General features: G+C 37.5%; 1 protein-coding gene across 17 annotated transcripts in view; it reads left to right on the forward strand.

The window, feature by feature from the left end:
- The window catches only part of trpm3 (transient receptor potential cation channel, subfamily M, member 3), a 169,068-nt gene that overhangs the window by 146,413 nt on the left and 6,813 nt on the right, over positions 1 to 15,842 (forward strand). For 5 of the 17 annotated variants that reach the window (XM_078952840.1, XM_078952834.1, XM_078952835.1 and 2 more), the window contains 11 exons: positions 363 to 655; positions 2,858 to 3,086; positions 4,744 to 4,947; positions 7,977 to 8,117; positions 10,258 to 10,386; positions 10,828 to 11,079; positions 11,789 to 11,963; positions 12,366 to 12,494; positions 13,992 to 14,142; positions 14,556 to 14,749; positions 15,130 to 15,262. In XM_078952840.1, the coding sequence (XP_078808966.1) occupies positions 363 to 655; positions 2,858 to 3,086; positions 4,744 to 4,947; positions 7,977 to 8,117; positions 10,258 to 10,386; positions 10,828 to 11,079; positions 11,789 to 11,963; positions 12,366 to 12,494; positions 13,992 to 14,142; positions 14,556 to 14,749; positions 15,130 to 15,262 (2,030 nt within the window). Of the gene's footprint in view, positions 1 to 362; positions 656 to 2,857; positions 3,087 to 4,743; positions 4,948 to 5,089; positions 7,231 to 7,976; positions 8,118 to 10,257; positions 10,387 to 10,827; positions 11,080 to 11,788; positions 11,964 to 12,365; positions 12,495 to 13,991; positions 14,143 to 14,555; positions 14,750 to 15,129; positions 15,263 to 15,842 lie in introns of those variants that run through there. The other 12 variants (XM_078952836.1, XM_078952837.1, XM_020706024.2 and 9 more) reach the window with 5 other exon arrangements.

Here is a 15,842-nt window from a genome sequence, read left to right on the forward strand (position 1 = left end):
TTCTAACTCAAAGTTATTAGACAGAAAGAACTCTGTGCATTTTTGTATATTCTATTTTCCTTGGAACTTGCTCCATAATAAGCAGTACTTAATGAATGGTTGCATGAATGGATGGGAGCATGGAGATATTAAATACTGTATGTGGTAGTCTGTTTGACTCATCAATTTTTTCAGTACTAGCAATTATTGATAGGTAAAATAAGAAAAAATGACTACTATCCATAATTAGTTCCAGAAAAACCTCAAACACTCCAATGTTGGTTAACAATCAGAATAAATGTCATCCACAGGTCCTTTTGAACTTGTGTGCTTATGTATGGCATTTTCTCTCCCATCACTCATTTGCTATTGATCTTCATCAGGATGACATGCCAATCCGCAGGGGCCGCCAGAAGACAACACGTAAACGAGAGGAAGAGGTTGACATAGACTTAGATGATCCAGAAATCAACCACTTCCCTTTTCCCTTCCATGAGCTTATGGTGTGGGCGGTGCTCATGAAACGCCAGAAAATGGCGCTTTTCTTCTGGCAACACGGGGAGGAAGCGATGGCCAAGGCCTTGGTGGCATGTAAGCTCTGTAAAGCCATGGCACATGAAGCATCTGAGAACGATATGGTGGATGATATCTCCCAAGAATTGAACCACAACTCCAGGTGGGTGACATAAATACTGTTTGCTCATACACTTGTGAAGAAATGCAAAAAAAAATGAGAGCCTTATTGATCCAAATTTATCCTGGCAACCTCTCCATTAAGCAAATTAGGAAATTTAAACTTTCTTTTGAAAGTAATGTGGCTATTTCTTTGACAAGCATGACAGACTCTAACAATGTAAATACCATTGTTTTCCATAAATGCATCTTACCTCCACAAGGGGAAAATCCCCCTTTTGGAACAGTCAGTCAATGCATTGATGGCCCACTTCAACACATTTAGGTCTTTATAAACATCTGCCACAAACATCTGGACACAACCCTGTCATCCTTTTTCTGCTAAGGTTGATTTTGGTCTCCTTTAGAATATAGCTCATTCAATGTGTTGGACAATCAGTTGTACATCTTTCGTGCTGTATTTGACAGATTTAAGCAGAATCTGGAAATATAAAAATATTACTGTAATGAATGATTTATGCAAAGCTGAGCTGGGAGTCTAGACGGAACTGCCTTACACTGGACTTGAATGTATATGTAGGCAAATGCTCACACAGTGAAAGACCACCCTCCACTGCAAGCTGGCCAGTTTTGAATAATTCTAGGCTCCCTTAGGACATAGTGGCATATTTTCACAAATATGGATAGTCACTGGATTAAGGATACGTTTTGAGTTTAAGGAAATGTTAAAATATGTTTATCTGGGGAAAGATCTCTTAGCTACTACAAGCTACACATTACCACACTGAAGCAAACTCCAAACACACATAGAATTTAAAAGAACTGCCTCAGTGATGACAAATTGTAGGTTCACTCTCTGCATAGAAATTGGTTCTCTGGTTCCTTGGAAGAATTTGTGTAAGTAGGCAAATCGTTTTGTCTCATGCTGTATCTGTGGTGGTGGGTGAAAGTTTTAATGCACGCATAAGTGTAGGTTGATTCTAAAGAGGTAAAGAGACTGAAATAAAGAAACATTTTCATGACTTACATTTTCATTCTGGAGACCTGTTTTTGTCAAGGCATTTTTTAGATATGTATTATGTAGACTTTAGGAAGTTATTGAAGCTGTTTGTGCATTCTAAAAAGAAAAGCTAAAATCACAAGGTTTTTTCAAAGTGATTTCATCTATTTTTTTGGGTTTGTACTTAATGTGTTATTGATTACTCTATTTATGTGCCGCACAAAACATTGTGGATTTATCAGTTAGAAACTAACAACTGAAGATCTTGCTGTTCTTCCAAAATCAAGATTGTTTTTGGAACATTTGACACTATCAACAGTGCACTTGAGGGCAAAAAGCACCTGTGCTGGTTTATTTGTTTGTTTTTTAGCCAATAGGTGTCATGAATCTCAGTTGCTCAGTTTCAGTGGAGGCATAAAAAAAGCTTCTGGCATCCATCTTATGCTCATTTTATGCTTTTACAAAAATCGTTTTCATTTTTGAAAATCGGCACAGAAGAACAGAAGCAAAGTTGTATTAAATTGTTAAGTAATTCATTCATTATGGGAAAAGTATTTGTTTGTTCTTTGTACTTACTGCAAATAAACATATTTCTGTTGAGGCCAATATTTTACTTAATTTTTAGTTCAATGTCTACAGATGTGTGACTTGTGTTTCTTAGGAGATGAGTGCAGTTGTTGCTTTTGTGGATCAAAACTATGTAAAACAAACTTACTTGGGTCCTGACAGCAAACCCTGTGGTACCCCTCTCTATCTCTCTTCATCTCCCAAATGTATTTTGTTTTACAGCAATGTAAGATATAAAGATTTGCACTGGCAAAAACTTTTCATTTAGATGTTAACAGTCAATGTCCAGCTGTCTTGGCCAGCTTAGATGCAGAGTGGTTGAGACTTGAAAATTGGGTGTTTACTGTTTATCCCAATAACTGGGACCCAATGCTTTTTGCTTGAAACTCAGAAGCAAAGGTTGGATTTGGGGGTTAAACCTTGACCATGTCTGTCTTCAGCTCTCTGCTCCCTTGGGGGTCAAATGTAGAGAACAAATTTCACACTCAGATGTATGCCATGTAATGGTATTTAAACTTGTGAGGCTAACTATTGAATTTGAATTGCGTCATCTTCCTGTCAGGGAGGAAATACAGTGTAAATTAAAAAAAGGCCAATTTGTACTGACAGATTATGTCAGAGTTATTTTTTCTTTGTTTATTGCTGCATCTACACATGTCTTACATGTCTTTTTCACAGAGAATTTGCTCAGCTGGCAGTGGAACTCCTAGATCAGTCCTATAAACAGGATGAGCAGATGGCCATGAAGCTGCTGACCTACGAATTGAAAAACTGGAGCAACGCCACCTGTCTGCAGCTGGCAGTTGCTGCCAAACACAGAGATTTCATCGCACACACCTGCAGCCAGATGCTGCTGACTGACATGTGGATGGGACGCCTACGCATGCGCAAGAACTCAGGCCTTAAGGTAGACTACTTGCAGTTAATTGTGATAACCTTTAAAATAAACACATTTTAACAAATAGGTTAGGTGAAAAATATGCATAAAAATGTTCTCACTGATTTATCTGCCTAAAACAACTGATTTTGGTGAGAATATGTTAGAGAGCAAACTATGAAAGTGTTTCCAAGAAGATTTTTTTTCTGGAGTAATTTTTTTTTAAACTGCTAAGAACAATAAATGCTTTTTTAATGAGTTAGCATAACTTTGCAAAGATCTCCAATAATGTTTTGTTTACATCTGACTGTTTTCTAAAATTTAAGTTTGTTGTGAAGTCCTGAAATATTTGCATTGTTCATTAGTATCTGAAAAAATAATCTACCACCATTAAATAAAACTTTTTGGGGTTTAAATATTCAGATTTTATGCTGTACTTTCTGACATATCCTAAACCAGATATTTTGTTCACAAGAAAAGAATGAATTAAGATGCAAGAACAGACTTTTAATGAATGACTCATTCTGAGAGATAAGATGATTTTGCACTATAGTTTAAAAAAGAAAAAAAATGTAAATGCTAAACCATTAACTTCTTTGTGGACAAAAGGCTAACTATTAAAAATGTTATTATGTCAGCCTTTCCTTTTGCCAATTTCATATCACAGAGATAAACCAGTGTGTTCTTATATGATGCCCGGTTTCCCTGCTATGGGATTGTCCAAACTTGCTTTCGCCCTAAGAGATTACACAAGTGCATGTGTAAACAGTTTGGTGGTATAACAAATATCCCTCGGAGTCCCTCACAGTCATAATGACGGGTTTCCATTTGGGAAGGTTGTTGAGTCATATTTGCTCATGTTGGTTTCCCAGAGGTCTGGTTGTAGGATGATAGAGGGCAGCAGCCCAGAGAGGTCCAAGTTATTTATAATGAAAAGATGGCCTGGGATTTGATAAAGGTTGGGTTCATAGTCATTCATACACTGAGATATGCAGGAAGATGAGTCTGGCTAGTGCAGTGAGTGTAGTTTGGCCTTTGCAGGAGGAGCGGCCAGAGTGCAGAGCTGATGCAAATCCACTGGAGCAGAAAGAGGGAAAGGAGAGCATAAGTGGAACAAATGCAGTGCCTCCAGACTTCCATGATAAAACAATTATGTAAAAATGTTGTCAAAACTGGTAAAGGTGCAAAGCCAGTCCTCTTTTACTTTGCTAACCCTTCAGCATTGTGATTGCTGTTGGTTCCAAACAGAATCTGATCTTCAGCTTTTGATGCATTGCTTCTTCTCATACTTAAATGGCCTTAATGTATTGATGCTTCCACGAGCACAGCACAGCCTTTAATGTGATGACAAAGAAGAGGTGGCACTACATCCTGTCCTGTGGTCATAATTCAAATTTTCTCTGGCCTCAACAACTGCAATGCTACTATCATTGACCTCCACAGAGAACACTTTGTCATTGCAATGCACAAGCGCCTGCACATTAAGGACAGGTGTCCACCAGAGGGGATTTCCATCATATGACTTTCACATGTGTTTTGAATAGCAAAGCAATCATACAGGTGGGATTTTTCCAGACTATGTCCTAACATCTACAGTTTCTATCTTAATATAGTACTGAAATGTGCCATCTGTGATTTGTGCCATCCATCTTTCTTCATCCAACTCTACATTCTCCTCATCAACCAGGTCATCCTAGGCCTCCTTTTGCCCCCATCTATCTTGAGTCTGGAATTCAAGAACAAAGATGAGATGTCCTACATGCCTCAGGACCAAGAGGCTTACCTGCAGGAGAAAGAGGAGGAGGAGCCAGAGAAACCAGTGAAGGAAAAGGAGGAGGAAGACATGGAGTTCACAGTAAGATCTTACTGTGAGACGCAGTACAACTCCGTGGTGAGAGAACCCACCTCAGCTCCACATCTCAGAATCTATACACATATTTAAACAAAAATATGACACTCTAATAGCCCTGATTCTGTTCCCTGGAAGTATCTCCTGTGAACTAATTTACGGCTCTATTATTTCTGCCCACAAGGAGATATGCACATACATACTCTTCAACCACAGTGCTACCCACTCACTTGTTTCTCTATTCTGGCCCCTTCAACTTTCAGTCAAATCGGCCTTTCCTGTTTCTTGTTGTCTTAGTAGAGAAATGGTGTGGAGTTGTAGCGTCTCAGTCTGTCGCCGCTTGTGGGTTCCCTCTTGGATGTTTTTCCCTCCATCTATCGCCTCTGTTTCTCTCTGCCCTTCCCTTTCCTCATGTTTTCTACCCAACACTTCCTCTTTCCCTTGTTTTTTCCCTACAAGTCTTTTGTTTAGCACCCCCCTCCTTCTATTTCGTTCTCTCTTTCTTCTTTTTTCCAAGCTCAGGTCTGATTGAGGTATGCCGTTTGTCGTTTGCCAACCGACTGATGCCCCTCTCTTTCTCCCATCAGTGATGGCTTGCTGCAGCATAGCACTCAGCATGTCAGCTGCTGAGCATGGGGGGCCCAGGCTTTTGCATTATATAACCATGTGGCTGCAGGGCTTTAATCATGCAGAGTCTGAGCACCTTTTCCCAGCTCACAGAGAAAGTCGATCCATCTGCATAGACATGGATGTACATGAGGACTAGGACACGTCTCGTTTCAGTCCATTCAGTTTTTAAGAGGTGGTTCCGAGATCCAGTTTGTGTGTTTATTTATTTAAACTCAAACTGGATGAGCGGTTTACTTAAATTGACTGGACTGAAACTGCACGCCTTCAGTACCACTGTACATACTTTCCATCTGCATACAGTTCAGCCAGCAAGCCAGAACATACACACCAAAAGGGCCCTGTTAGAATTTAGCCCTCGAGGCACTGAGGTATTAAACAAGGAACCCTGCTGCCCAAGAATACATTTATACCGAGCCCATTACTATTGCTCTGGCTTCTGACAAATCCTCCTTTGGGTTCTTATGAATCACAGAGATTCATACAGACACGCAAACTGCTTCACCACTGAGGGAGATTGTATTGTATCCTCATGTTCTTTTTAGGTAAAACTGTTTTAAACCAAATAGCAAGTTTCATTTTGTTAGAATGAGAGAGGGTAGTAAAGGCACAGTGTGACTAACACAATGCTGCCTGGACATGTTCATCCCAAGTGCCCTCACTACAAAAGCCAAGATTAAAGCTGCAGATGTAAGACAGTAGATAAAACCCCAGTTACCTATAAGTATTTAATGCTAAACCAGTTTGCCACACTCAATATGTGGTACAGGAAACAACCTATTAATCCTAGGGCTGGGCGATAAATGGATTTTATCAATAAATTTAAATTAGTTGTCTGGGAAGATTTATTTTTGGGAAAATCTGGATTTTTGTTTTCCAAGCACCCTGCTCTCCTGGGTTTCCGTTGTTCGGAGTAGCGTCTGCACGCCTGTTTCTAGCTACTAGCAAATGAAAAATGGCAACTTGCAAAGAGGAGTTTGTTCCCAAGCACGTAATTTCTTCAGCTTAATGGAACTGGTTCAGTCTTGTGACGCTAGACTTTGAGCAACAAACTCCACGCTGCAACATCTGTTTGAATTCTGTACCAAAAGTGGGAATGCGACAAATTTGTTTTAACACCTGAAATCGTGACTTTTATAACTTTAAAAAGTCATGCTAAAACAGTTGTATGTAAACTTCTGTGCTTCAGAGCACACCTACGTGAAGACATGCGTTTCTCCTCCGTGGCACAGCGGGATGCAGATTACTCGCAGCAAAGGGATGCAGAGCCCTCCGTTGTGAGGGTTTCCCATTCAAAAACTATTTTGGGCAACCCTATCCCTCCAAATGCCCCTACGATTGAAGGTATAGGGAGAAGCTGGAGGGGTAGGGGAAGCATTTGATTTTGGCCACTCTGTCAAGTCCGAGAAGTGTTTGTCTTTAAGAGATGCTTAAGCTAGCGGCAGCTCATAAAAACATGCAGAATGGACTCTGCAGAAAGATTTACTACTGGATTCTGCAGGTTGGTGTCGCTCAGGTCCAGATCTGTCCACAAAACACAAAGCATTGTTTTACAAACATTTTTACAGCTTGTATTTAGTTGCACTTTGTGTTCAGGCCAACTCCAAATGGAGATGTTAAAATAAATTACTTTTGTTAAATATATTCTTTCATTTGCAATTTTTGACAAGAAAAGTAAAGGGAAAGAGAAAAAAAAAAGTTCAAATAAATATGGTGTGAAAAAAATCTCAGATCTTATTGTTTGGCCTTATCGTCCAGCCCTATCTGTTCTTTATTGTGAAATATTTGAACCAGCTATTAAATGGCATCTTTACTAAGGTTTCAAATATTTGTATACATACAGTACAATACAATTTTACAGATAAACTCCCTCAAAGATCAGGTGATGCTTCAACATCAAGACCATGAACCATAAATCAATGGGCTGTGAACCGCCTCTCTCATGGATAAAGAAATGTGTCACAATTTGAATAAAGATATCTATGTCCTCTGCTTTTTTTCTTTTTCTGTCCCTTTGATGTCTCGATCTCTGTCTGTCCTCTGGCTCTTAATTGTTGTCGGAGACACAATCCATGAGTGTCTAAGTCTGCTTCATGTTGTATTACACAGCCAGCCTTCACTCAAACCCCACCTCAAACAAACATTTCACATTATGGAATGATGGCATTGCTTGTGCTTGCTTCTTGACGATTGTATTGAAACCATGCTGCGTATCGTATAACATTCTCCTCCCTCTCCTTTTATCCAACTCTTCTCATCTGACCCCTGTCTTTCCATTTGTGTCACATTTGTCTTCATCTACAATCTCTTTTTGCATTTCTTCCAACTCTTTCTCCATCCATTCCCATCTATCTCACTTTGTTTCTTTGCCCACACAATTCTTCCTTCCAATCCCAATTTCCTTCCCTCCTCCCTCGCTCATCGTGTGGTTTGCATTCGCTCAGGCGATGCTTGGTAAGGTAGCCACAGACACATCCAGAAAGAAGGATGTTGAAGAGGTTCAGAGCCGCCACCGCCTTATCCCTTTGGGACGCAAGATATACGAGTTCTACAACGCTCCGATTGTCAAGTTCTGGTTCCATACGGTCAGTGCCGGCTTCAGCAACACCTCCTACGTACTCCCACATGATTGTTTCCTAAAAATACTAAAGCAGCAGTAACAGCTATAGTTTAAGTGTCGTTTGCTTCTACTTTCACACATCGTATGTTGTCAGTATTCTCTTGCTCCACCCTGTTAGTGTAAAGCTTCACAGGAATGGGTAAGATAAATCTGGAAAGATAAACCAAAAGGAGATAAGCGTAAAAGCGAGAGAAAGGGCAGTTGAAATGACACAAGTTTTGAACTAAAGAACATCAAAATCTTAAAAACTATTATGATGCATTGTTTGTTTCTTTTTTTAAAAGAAACTTTTGCTGTTAGGAGATTTTTCAGGTTAAAAAAGTAAATGCCAAAAAATGTTTAGTTTTTGTTTTATTTCATTTTATTTATTTTATTTTTTTACTGCTTCTGCTACTTTTATCTAAAGAAATGTTTGTGGCGATCTCATTGATTGTTTATGAGAACTAGACTGAGAGTCCCCTACCCAAATAGAAAGGACCCACTGGCTCCAAAAGAAAAACAAATTCCATTTATTTCTATTAAGAAATAAATAGCTGTTACTCAGTCATTCTATTTGTCAGAATAAACATTCTTGCTCTGCTACCTTTTTAATAGGTTATTGCTAATCCTGAACAATCAAAGCGAATTGAATTAATTTGAGTTTTACAGAACTTTTTTTTTGTTTTGTGCTAACTTTAGAAACCCTAACAGACAGGACAAACAAGGGGAAATTTGCAAATAAACAGGAATACCGATGATGAAACTACCTTTGCTGTGCAGTTTCAATTGTTTAATATCTGCTCCTTTCAAACATTAGTATGAAGTTATTTCTTACAGTGAAAACAGAATAGAATAGAATAGAATAGAATAGAATAGAATAGAATAGAATAGAATAGAATAGAATAGAATAGAATAGAATACCTCTGCTCTTACATAGCAGTCTAAATGTATTTGTTGCATTGAGGCACTGCAAGGATGAAAATTAGAAAGTTTTGTTTACGTTTATTTCCAGTTTTACTTTGATATTTGTCGGGAGGGGAATCTGGTGTAAAAATTCTGCATGATTGTTGTGTGAATTTCAATTCTGTGGCAACCACAATTACAAAGAGGAGCCACAGGAAAAGTGTACATTGTATCATGAAAGACATTTAAATGGACCAAATAAAACAAAATAGATTTGAGCACATTTGCGTGTATTGCATTCCAAATTTTGATATTTGTTTGTTTCTATTCTAAGTTTGCAATAGCTAAGATTTGATAAATCATGTGTTCGGCATCAGCAAGGACTTATGGGAACATTTATGTTGGCAAAATATTTTCAGTCTGTGCTTTGTGCCTCTGCTCCAGTTGTGCTTTTCTACTTAAATGTTCAACAAATAATGACACATAATTGATCTAATTCTGAACAGAGGTTTAATTCTTAACACAAATTATTTTCTTAAACTTCTTTCACAATTTGAATTTTGTTTTTCTCACTATACCTCATTTCTTTATTTTTATTTATTTTTTAATCATAGTCCAACTTATGAAAGAAACCAGCGGTGTGGCAGGATTTAATGAGAGCAGTTACATTTATTAGAATCACAGTGGAAGCCTATACTTTCTAGAAAAGAAACTTCTAGTTCAATACTTCTAGTTCAATACATAGATCCTCTGGAATCAAACAGTGATTAGTTAATTCAACTTGTGGTTAACTTCAACTGTGGCTTACTTAAAAATACTGTTTCAGTTCGGTTTGGTGAACCTCTGTCACCATAAGTCTTCTTTTCTGGTGAATGTTCTCCAGGGTTAAGGATGTTCAGTGAGATAAATGAAAAAAAAAGACAATTATTTCAGTCAAATGCATTTTTAGTATAAAAGTCACAGTGTAAAAATCAGAAAGGGATGTTGAATAGAAGGTTGGTGAGAATTTTTGGAGCAAAAACCCTTTTTTTTACTACTTTTTTTACTGGTGTCAGCAAACATTGCAGTAACACCTTCCCAAATCACAGATATTAAAATAAAAATAAATTGATATGGTGTCTTGAGTGAAGTAAACAGCTTTTTTGGGAAACTGCAACACAATTTGTTGTATAGAAGCAAAGTTGCCTTACCCATCCTCACCCTAGTTCTTTGTTTTCATTTAGTTGGCATATGTGGGATATCTGATGCTCTTCAACTACATTGTCTTGGTCAAGATGGACCTGTGGCCTTCTCCTCAAGAGTGGATTGTCATTGCTTATATCTTCACCAATGGCATTGAAAAGATGAGAGAGGTATGCTAGATCCTGGTGGTAACACCATGAAGGATGCAGGTGTGCACCAGAGATGAAGGCTGCACATTGTAGAATTCATCAATCAATATGCACAAAAAGTAGGCAGTAAAACCTTGCAGTTTAACTGGAACCATTTATTCAGTTACTTCAGTACCAGAAATAAAATAAAAATCACAAATCTATTTAAATTGAACATTTTTACCGTAGTAAATTTGTGTAAAATGCATTTTATGTGTCATTCTGAGGTGCACAACTTTAATTCTGAACATTTTCCCTTTGATTTTGTGAATTCATACTGCCCTCTTTTGGTGCTTATAATGCAGTGAATTTCACTTCTGGTTTAACCAGCTTTACATGTGGGATACTGTAGTCTTGTTTAATAAAGAATTGTTTGAACACATTAATCCTGTAGGTTTTTTCTTTTTTTCTTTTGTCCTTCAGATTCTTATGTCAGAGCCGGGAAAGCTGCTGCAGAAGGTGAAGGTCTGGCTTCAGGAGTACTGGAACATCACTGATCTTATGGCCATCCTCATATTTTCCGTGGGCATGGTTCTGCGTCTCCAGGAGCCTCCGTTCATGAGCTATGGGCGGGTAATCTATTGTATCAACATCATCTACTGGTACATTCGGCTGCTGGACATCTTTGGAGTCAACAAGTACCTGGGTCCCTATGTGATGATGATAGGCAAGATGGTAAGAGAATACAGGGGTGGGCAGCTATTGCATATTCCATGTTGCTGTATGACTATCTTCAGACTTTGACTAATACTGCCTGTCCTGATGGTAAGATTACACCAAGCTTAGTAATTGTCAAGTTGTGATGTTTAAGGCTAGTAGAGCGCGTATGTCTGTGAGTTGGATTTTTTTTTATCTCAGGGAGAGCGAGATCAGAGCCTCTGATTCATGCATGAAGAGCCAAATCCGTTTCTGTCTGAAGCTTGACTGCTTTTGACATGGGCACACAAAGCCTTTGATGTGAAAATCAGTAGTTCGTCAGAGACAGTAATTTGAATTCGCAATCAGTCATTTAATGAAATCATCTGCATACATGGTGCTTCAGCAAGAAAAAACTGTGTGATAGTCAGTTACAGGGATGTAAAGAAAATCAAATATTATGTGTGAAGCCTCTTAAAAAAATTATTTTGCGTTATAAACCCCTTAACCTCATCTTAACCCTTTGTGGTCTGCATTATATGATTTGTCTTAAGCAGTTATCTTTTCTTGAAATGTTCTCAACCTGTGTCAGATTAACCCAAGAAAAGAGCCTTTTAATTGTCCAAAAGCCAATAAAAAAATAAATACCAACATTGTCATAGTTTTCCTGACATTCCTATGTGTCTATATATGTATATCTTCATGAACTCATGTCTTTTCTCTCTTTAATCGTCTCGCTCCTTTCAAGATGATCGACATGATGTATTTTGTGATCATCATGCTGGTGGTGCTGATGAGTTTTGGGGTGGCACGTCAGGCCATCCTTAATCCGAATGAGGATCCGTCCTGGATGCTTGCTCGGAACATCTTTTTCATGCCTTACTGGATGATCTACGGAGAGGTGTTTGCAGATCAGATTGACCGTAAGTTCAGCATTCAAGCTTTAAGTTTTTGTTTTTATTTTTTCAGACTAGTTACTGAGATAGGGGAAAAACAAAATGTAAAAAGATATATATTTACAGTATGAATATGAAATATAAAGTAAAACATTTTTTCTAATAGTAGTGACTCTTTTTTCAGATATAGGCACTAATTTATGCTGTCAGTTGTTCTTTTTGTGTTTGTATTTTAATGTTGTTTAAGATATGCATTTTTAAATAAAAGAAAAAAAACATCTGCAAGACGCGTCCTAAAAAGTTTTTTGAAAAAACTGGGTGCGATGTTTTTTTTTGTGTGTGAAAAGTTCATTATATGATGGCGTGTACAGTGTGAGGAGTGGCCCAAAGAGAAGAGATCTGAAATAATGTTTTCATTCTTTGTTTCAGATATGCATAGTAGGAAGTTTCAGCAAAGGCTGATTGAAAAAGTCTGGCTGGTCGAAAATAGCTTGCGAACTCACGGACCCTGGCGTAGTAACGGTCCATCCCGCTTTCCCCAGTGCAGTCAAAATCCCAGTAATTTTATATACAAATTTTTAATTTAACCATATTTACCTGACCCACATTTTCTTTATCATCCTGGCATTAACCACCATGTCATACCAGCTCGTACTAATACAGGCCACTTGCAACAAAAGTGTGCATGCAGCCACATGTTTTAAGGCTAAAGTTGCCCCTGTGTGCTCGTGTCTTGAGTCAACTGTTGAGCATAAATGGTAGCATCTTAAATTAACCAGTTGAAGAAGGTATAAAGTCAACAACTTTCAATTACTCCACTGACATGAATAGGAAGTTGACATATGGTTGCACCATGTAGGCAACTTTAATCTAGCTGGTTTTGGCACTGGCTGGCAAACGACTCTGTTAAATGGCAGAAATATACTTTTATGGTCTTTGCGGAAGGTCAGAGCCACATTAAAGAAAACTATCAAGGATTTTTCTTTGATGTTTTTCTCCTATGATTGTGTTTCGGATTCAACGTTATTTGATTAGAGAGCTAAATCTGCCATGACAATTGCCATGTGTTGCATGAACCCATATCATCCTCAAGTTCATAGAGCAGTTGCTCTATCGCAGAAATATTTGAATGAACACATGTGACATTTCACATGAATAGGGATGGAAATCTACCAAAAATACGTATATCCCATCATACATAATGTCAGAGTGTAAACACCAGAGCATGTATCCACTACAAACTTCCAGACTAACTTTCCTCATCTGTAACCTGTTTTTTCATGTGGTTCAGTTGTCAGAGTTTCTAAATTCAAATAATTTTAAAGGTTAAAAAGAAATAATTACTTCAGTTCTCTGTCTTTGGGCTGCATTGTGTGAAACAATTGAACACCAAGCACTGATGAGCATGGCAAGAATGGATCTTTAAAAAAGCAAACAAACCCAGGACAAATGCTGAATGTTCCCCAGATAAGCAACAGCAACTGAACCATCACAGATGGAAAAAACATATGATGTATCCTAAATACATTCCAAAGAATTCAGAGCAATCGATCAGCTCTGAATGAAGATTTCACTCTCATCTGTGTCAATATATTTCAAACGCGTGTTTAAATATATTGAGAACACAAATTTTGATGAGATGTGAGATGTGTGTTGTCCTGTGCATTTTGCCGTTTACATATTCATTTCTGAACATAAAAAACCCTAACATTACAGTTTCAATTCTTCAACTCCTTTTAAAAAGAAGCATAAAAAAGTGTTATGCTTCTTGTTTGTTTGCAGAAGATGTTATATTGTGTTTATTTATTTGGTCGGTTTTATTTCTGTGGGTTTATGATAAGTGTGCAACTTGTGTTGAGATGTTTTAAATGTCACTTTTTTTTATTTTTTCCCTTATATTTCACTTCTTGTCATGCATTTGCATGTTTGACCAATTTACAACATGCATCCAAAGGTGCAATGCCAAATAACAACTTTAGTCAATGATATTTTACCTTTAATGGTCATTTAACTTGTATTAAGGTGTGTTTGTGTTCATTTTGTGGCATTCTGCAGCTCCCTGTGGGCAAAACATCACCACAGATGATGGGGTAGTGGTGGCCCTGCCTGCCTGTAAGACTGGTGCTTGGATAGTCCCAGCTATCATGGCTTGCTATTTGCTGGTGGCAAACATATTGCTGGTCAATCTACTCATAGCTGTGTTCAAGTAAGTACAATTCAGTTTTCTGACATTCTAAATCACAAATTGACTCACCTAAAGCAGCATTTTTACATTTAAGATGTTGTATATATTGTATTTAAAGTGTGACAAAGATGATCACTGCATTTTATTGTTTGATATAGTTTAATTTAATTTTCACATACAAAAGGCAAACTCTATTAATGCTTCTTTTTTCACTTTGAAGTTATTGTATATTAAGTGGTGTATTTCTTGCTACAGGCTCTCATTTTTGTCAGCAGCAAACAAAAGAAATTAAAGTTTAACATCACTATGCTTAGTCAAATTGCTTTACTTCCATGTTTTTTTGTTTTTGTTTCTTCTGTTACAAACCCTTAAAAAATCGTACTGTTTTGCTGATGTTAGCTAAAGATGTAGTGGCTCTGTCTGTCTGTGCGCAGTAATACATTCTTCGAGGTGAAGTCCATTTCCAATCAGGTCTGGAAGTTCCAGCGCTACCAGCTAATTATGACCTTCCATGAACGGCCAGTCCTTCCTCCCCCACTCATCATCTTCAGTCACATAACCATGGTCCTAAAACATCTGTGCTGTCGCTGGCGCAAGCACGACGATGACGAGAGAGACTATGGGCTAAGTGAGTGGCAGGTGTACTCAAACATGTCTGTGAGAGGTCATTACGGGAACATCAGTGTTTTTATTAACACACTCATTTGTAGTGTTTGAACTGTCATCTGTGTAAGAGCTAAAATACATATATATATATATATATATATATATATTGCTTTTTCTTACTTTTTTTTAAACAGAATTAAAAATATTTTTCGGTTTCTGAGAGAAAGCACTTGAACAATATGCACTCATAATGTTTCTGGTTTTTAGTTCTAATCCTTGTGATATTTATAAGTGATCATACATGTTACATGGTTTTCTAATATCTGGCAGCCCTGATGTTTGCAAAAGATAACACAGGGAAGTTTTCACTATTGACCTGTTTTTGTTTTTTTACTTTCACAGAGCTTTTTATCACAGAAGATGAGCTGAAAAAAGTCCACGACTTTGAGGAGCAATGCATAGAGGAGTACTTCAGGGAGAAAGATGACAGATTCCACTCATCTAACGATGAGAGGATAAGAGTCACTTCTGAAAGGTCAGACATGACTACACAGGAAAAATGCTAGACAAGCCATATTTAATCAAATCTGAAATGGTACAAAACTGAAAATGGAAAAAAGCAACATTATGTAAATTAAAAAAATGTAATGTATTACAAATTGGGTATACTTTTCTGCGGTATCTAATAATTTCCATATCTTTACATGCATCTACTCCTTCTCCTCACCCCTTTGACAAGATAAAAACAACTTAGATGGAGCATTAAAATACAGAAAACAAATTAAAAATAATAAATTGATTCATTAGTATTTTATACAGCAGCAGGTAAACAATAACAAGAAATAGGAAGAATTTCAGTGGTAAAGCAAAAATCAGACTTAGCTAAGCATGCTTATTCTTTCAACACAATTCTGGAACAATAATTGTCTTTTATCCATGACAAAAGCATGTGTTTAGTTAAATACTGTGAAAAACTTTTAAGTGGTGAAATATTGTACAATTTTCCAGACGATCACTTGATACTGTTGTGTTAAGAAAAAGACCCAATAATGGTCCAGTGTCTGACTTTGAAATGATGGAACAGGATTTTTATCTTTTTCTCAGTGCATATCAAA

This window comes from Oryzias latipes, chromosome 9 (genome assembly GCF_053564925.1).
Source record: "Oryzias latipes strain Hd-rR chromosome 9, Olatipes_Hd-rR_3.1".
NCBI classification, from domain to species: Eukaryota; Metazoa; Chordata; class Actinopteri; order Beloniformes; family Adrianichthyidae; genus Oryzias; species Oryzias latipes.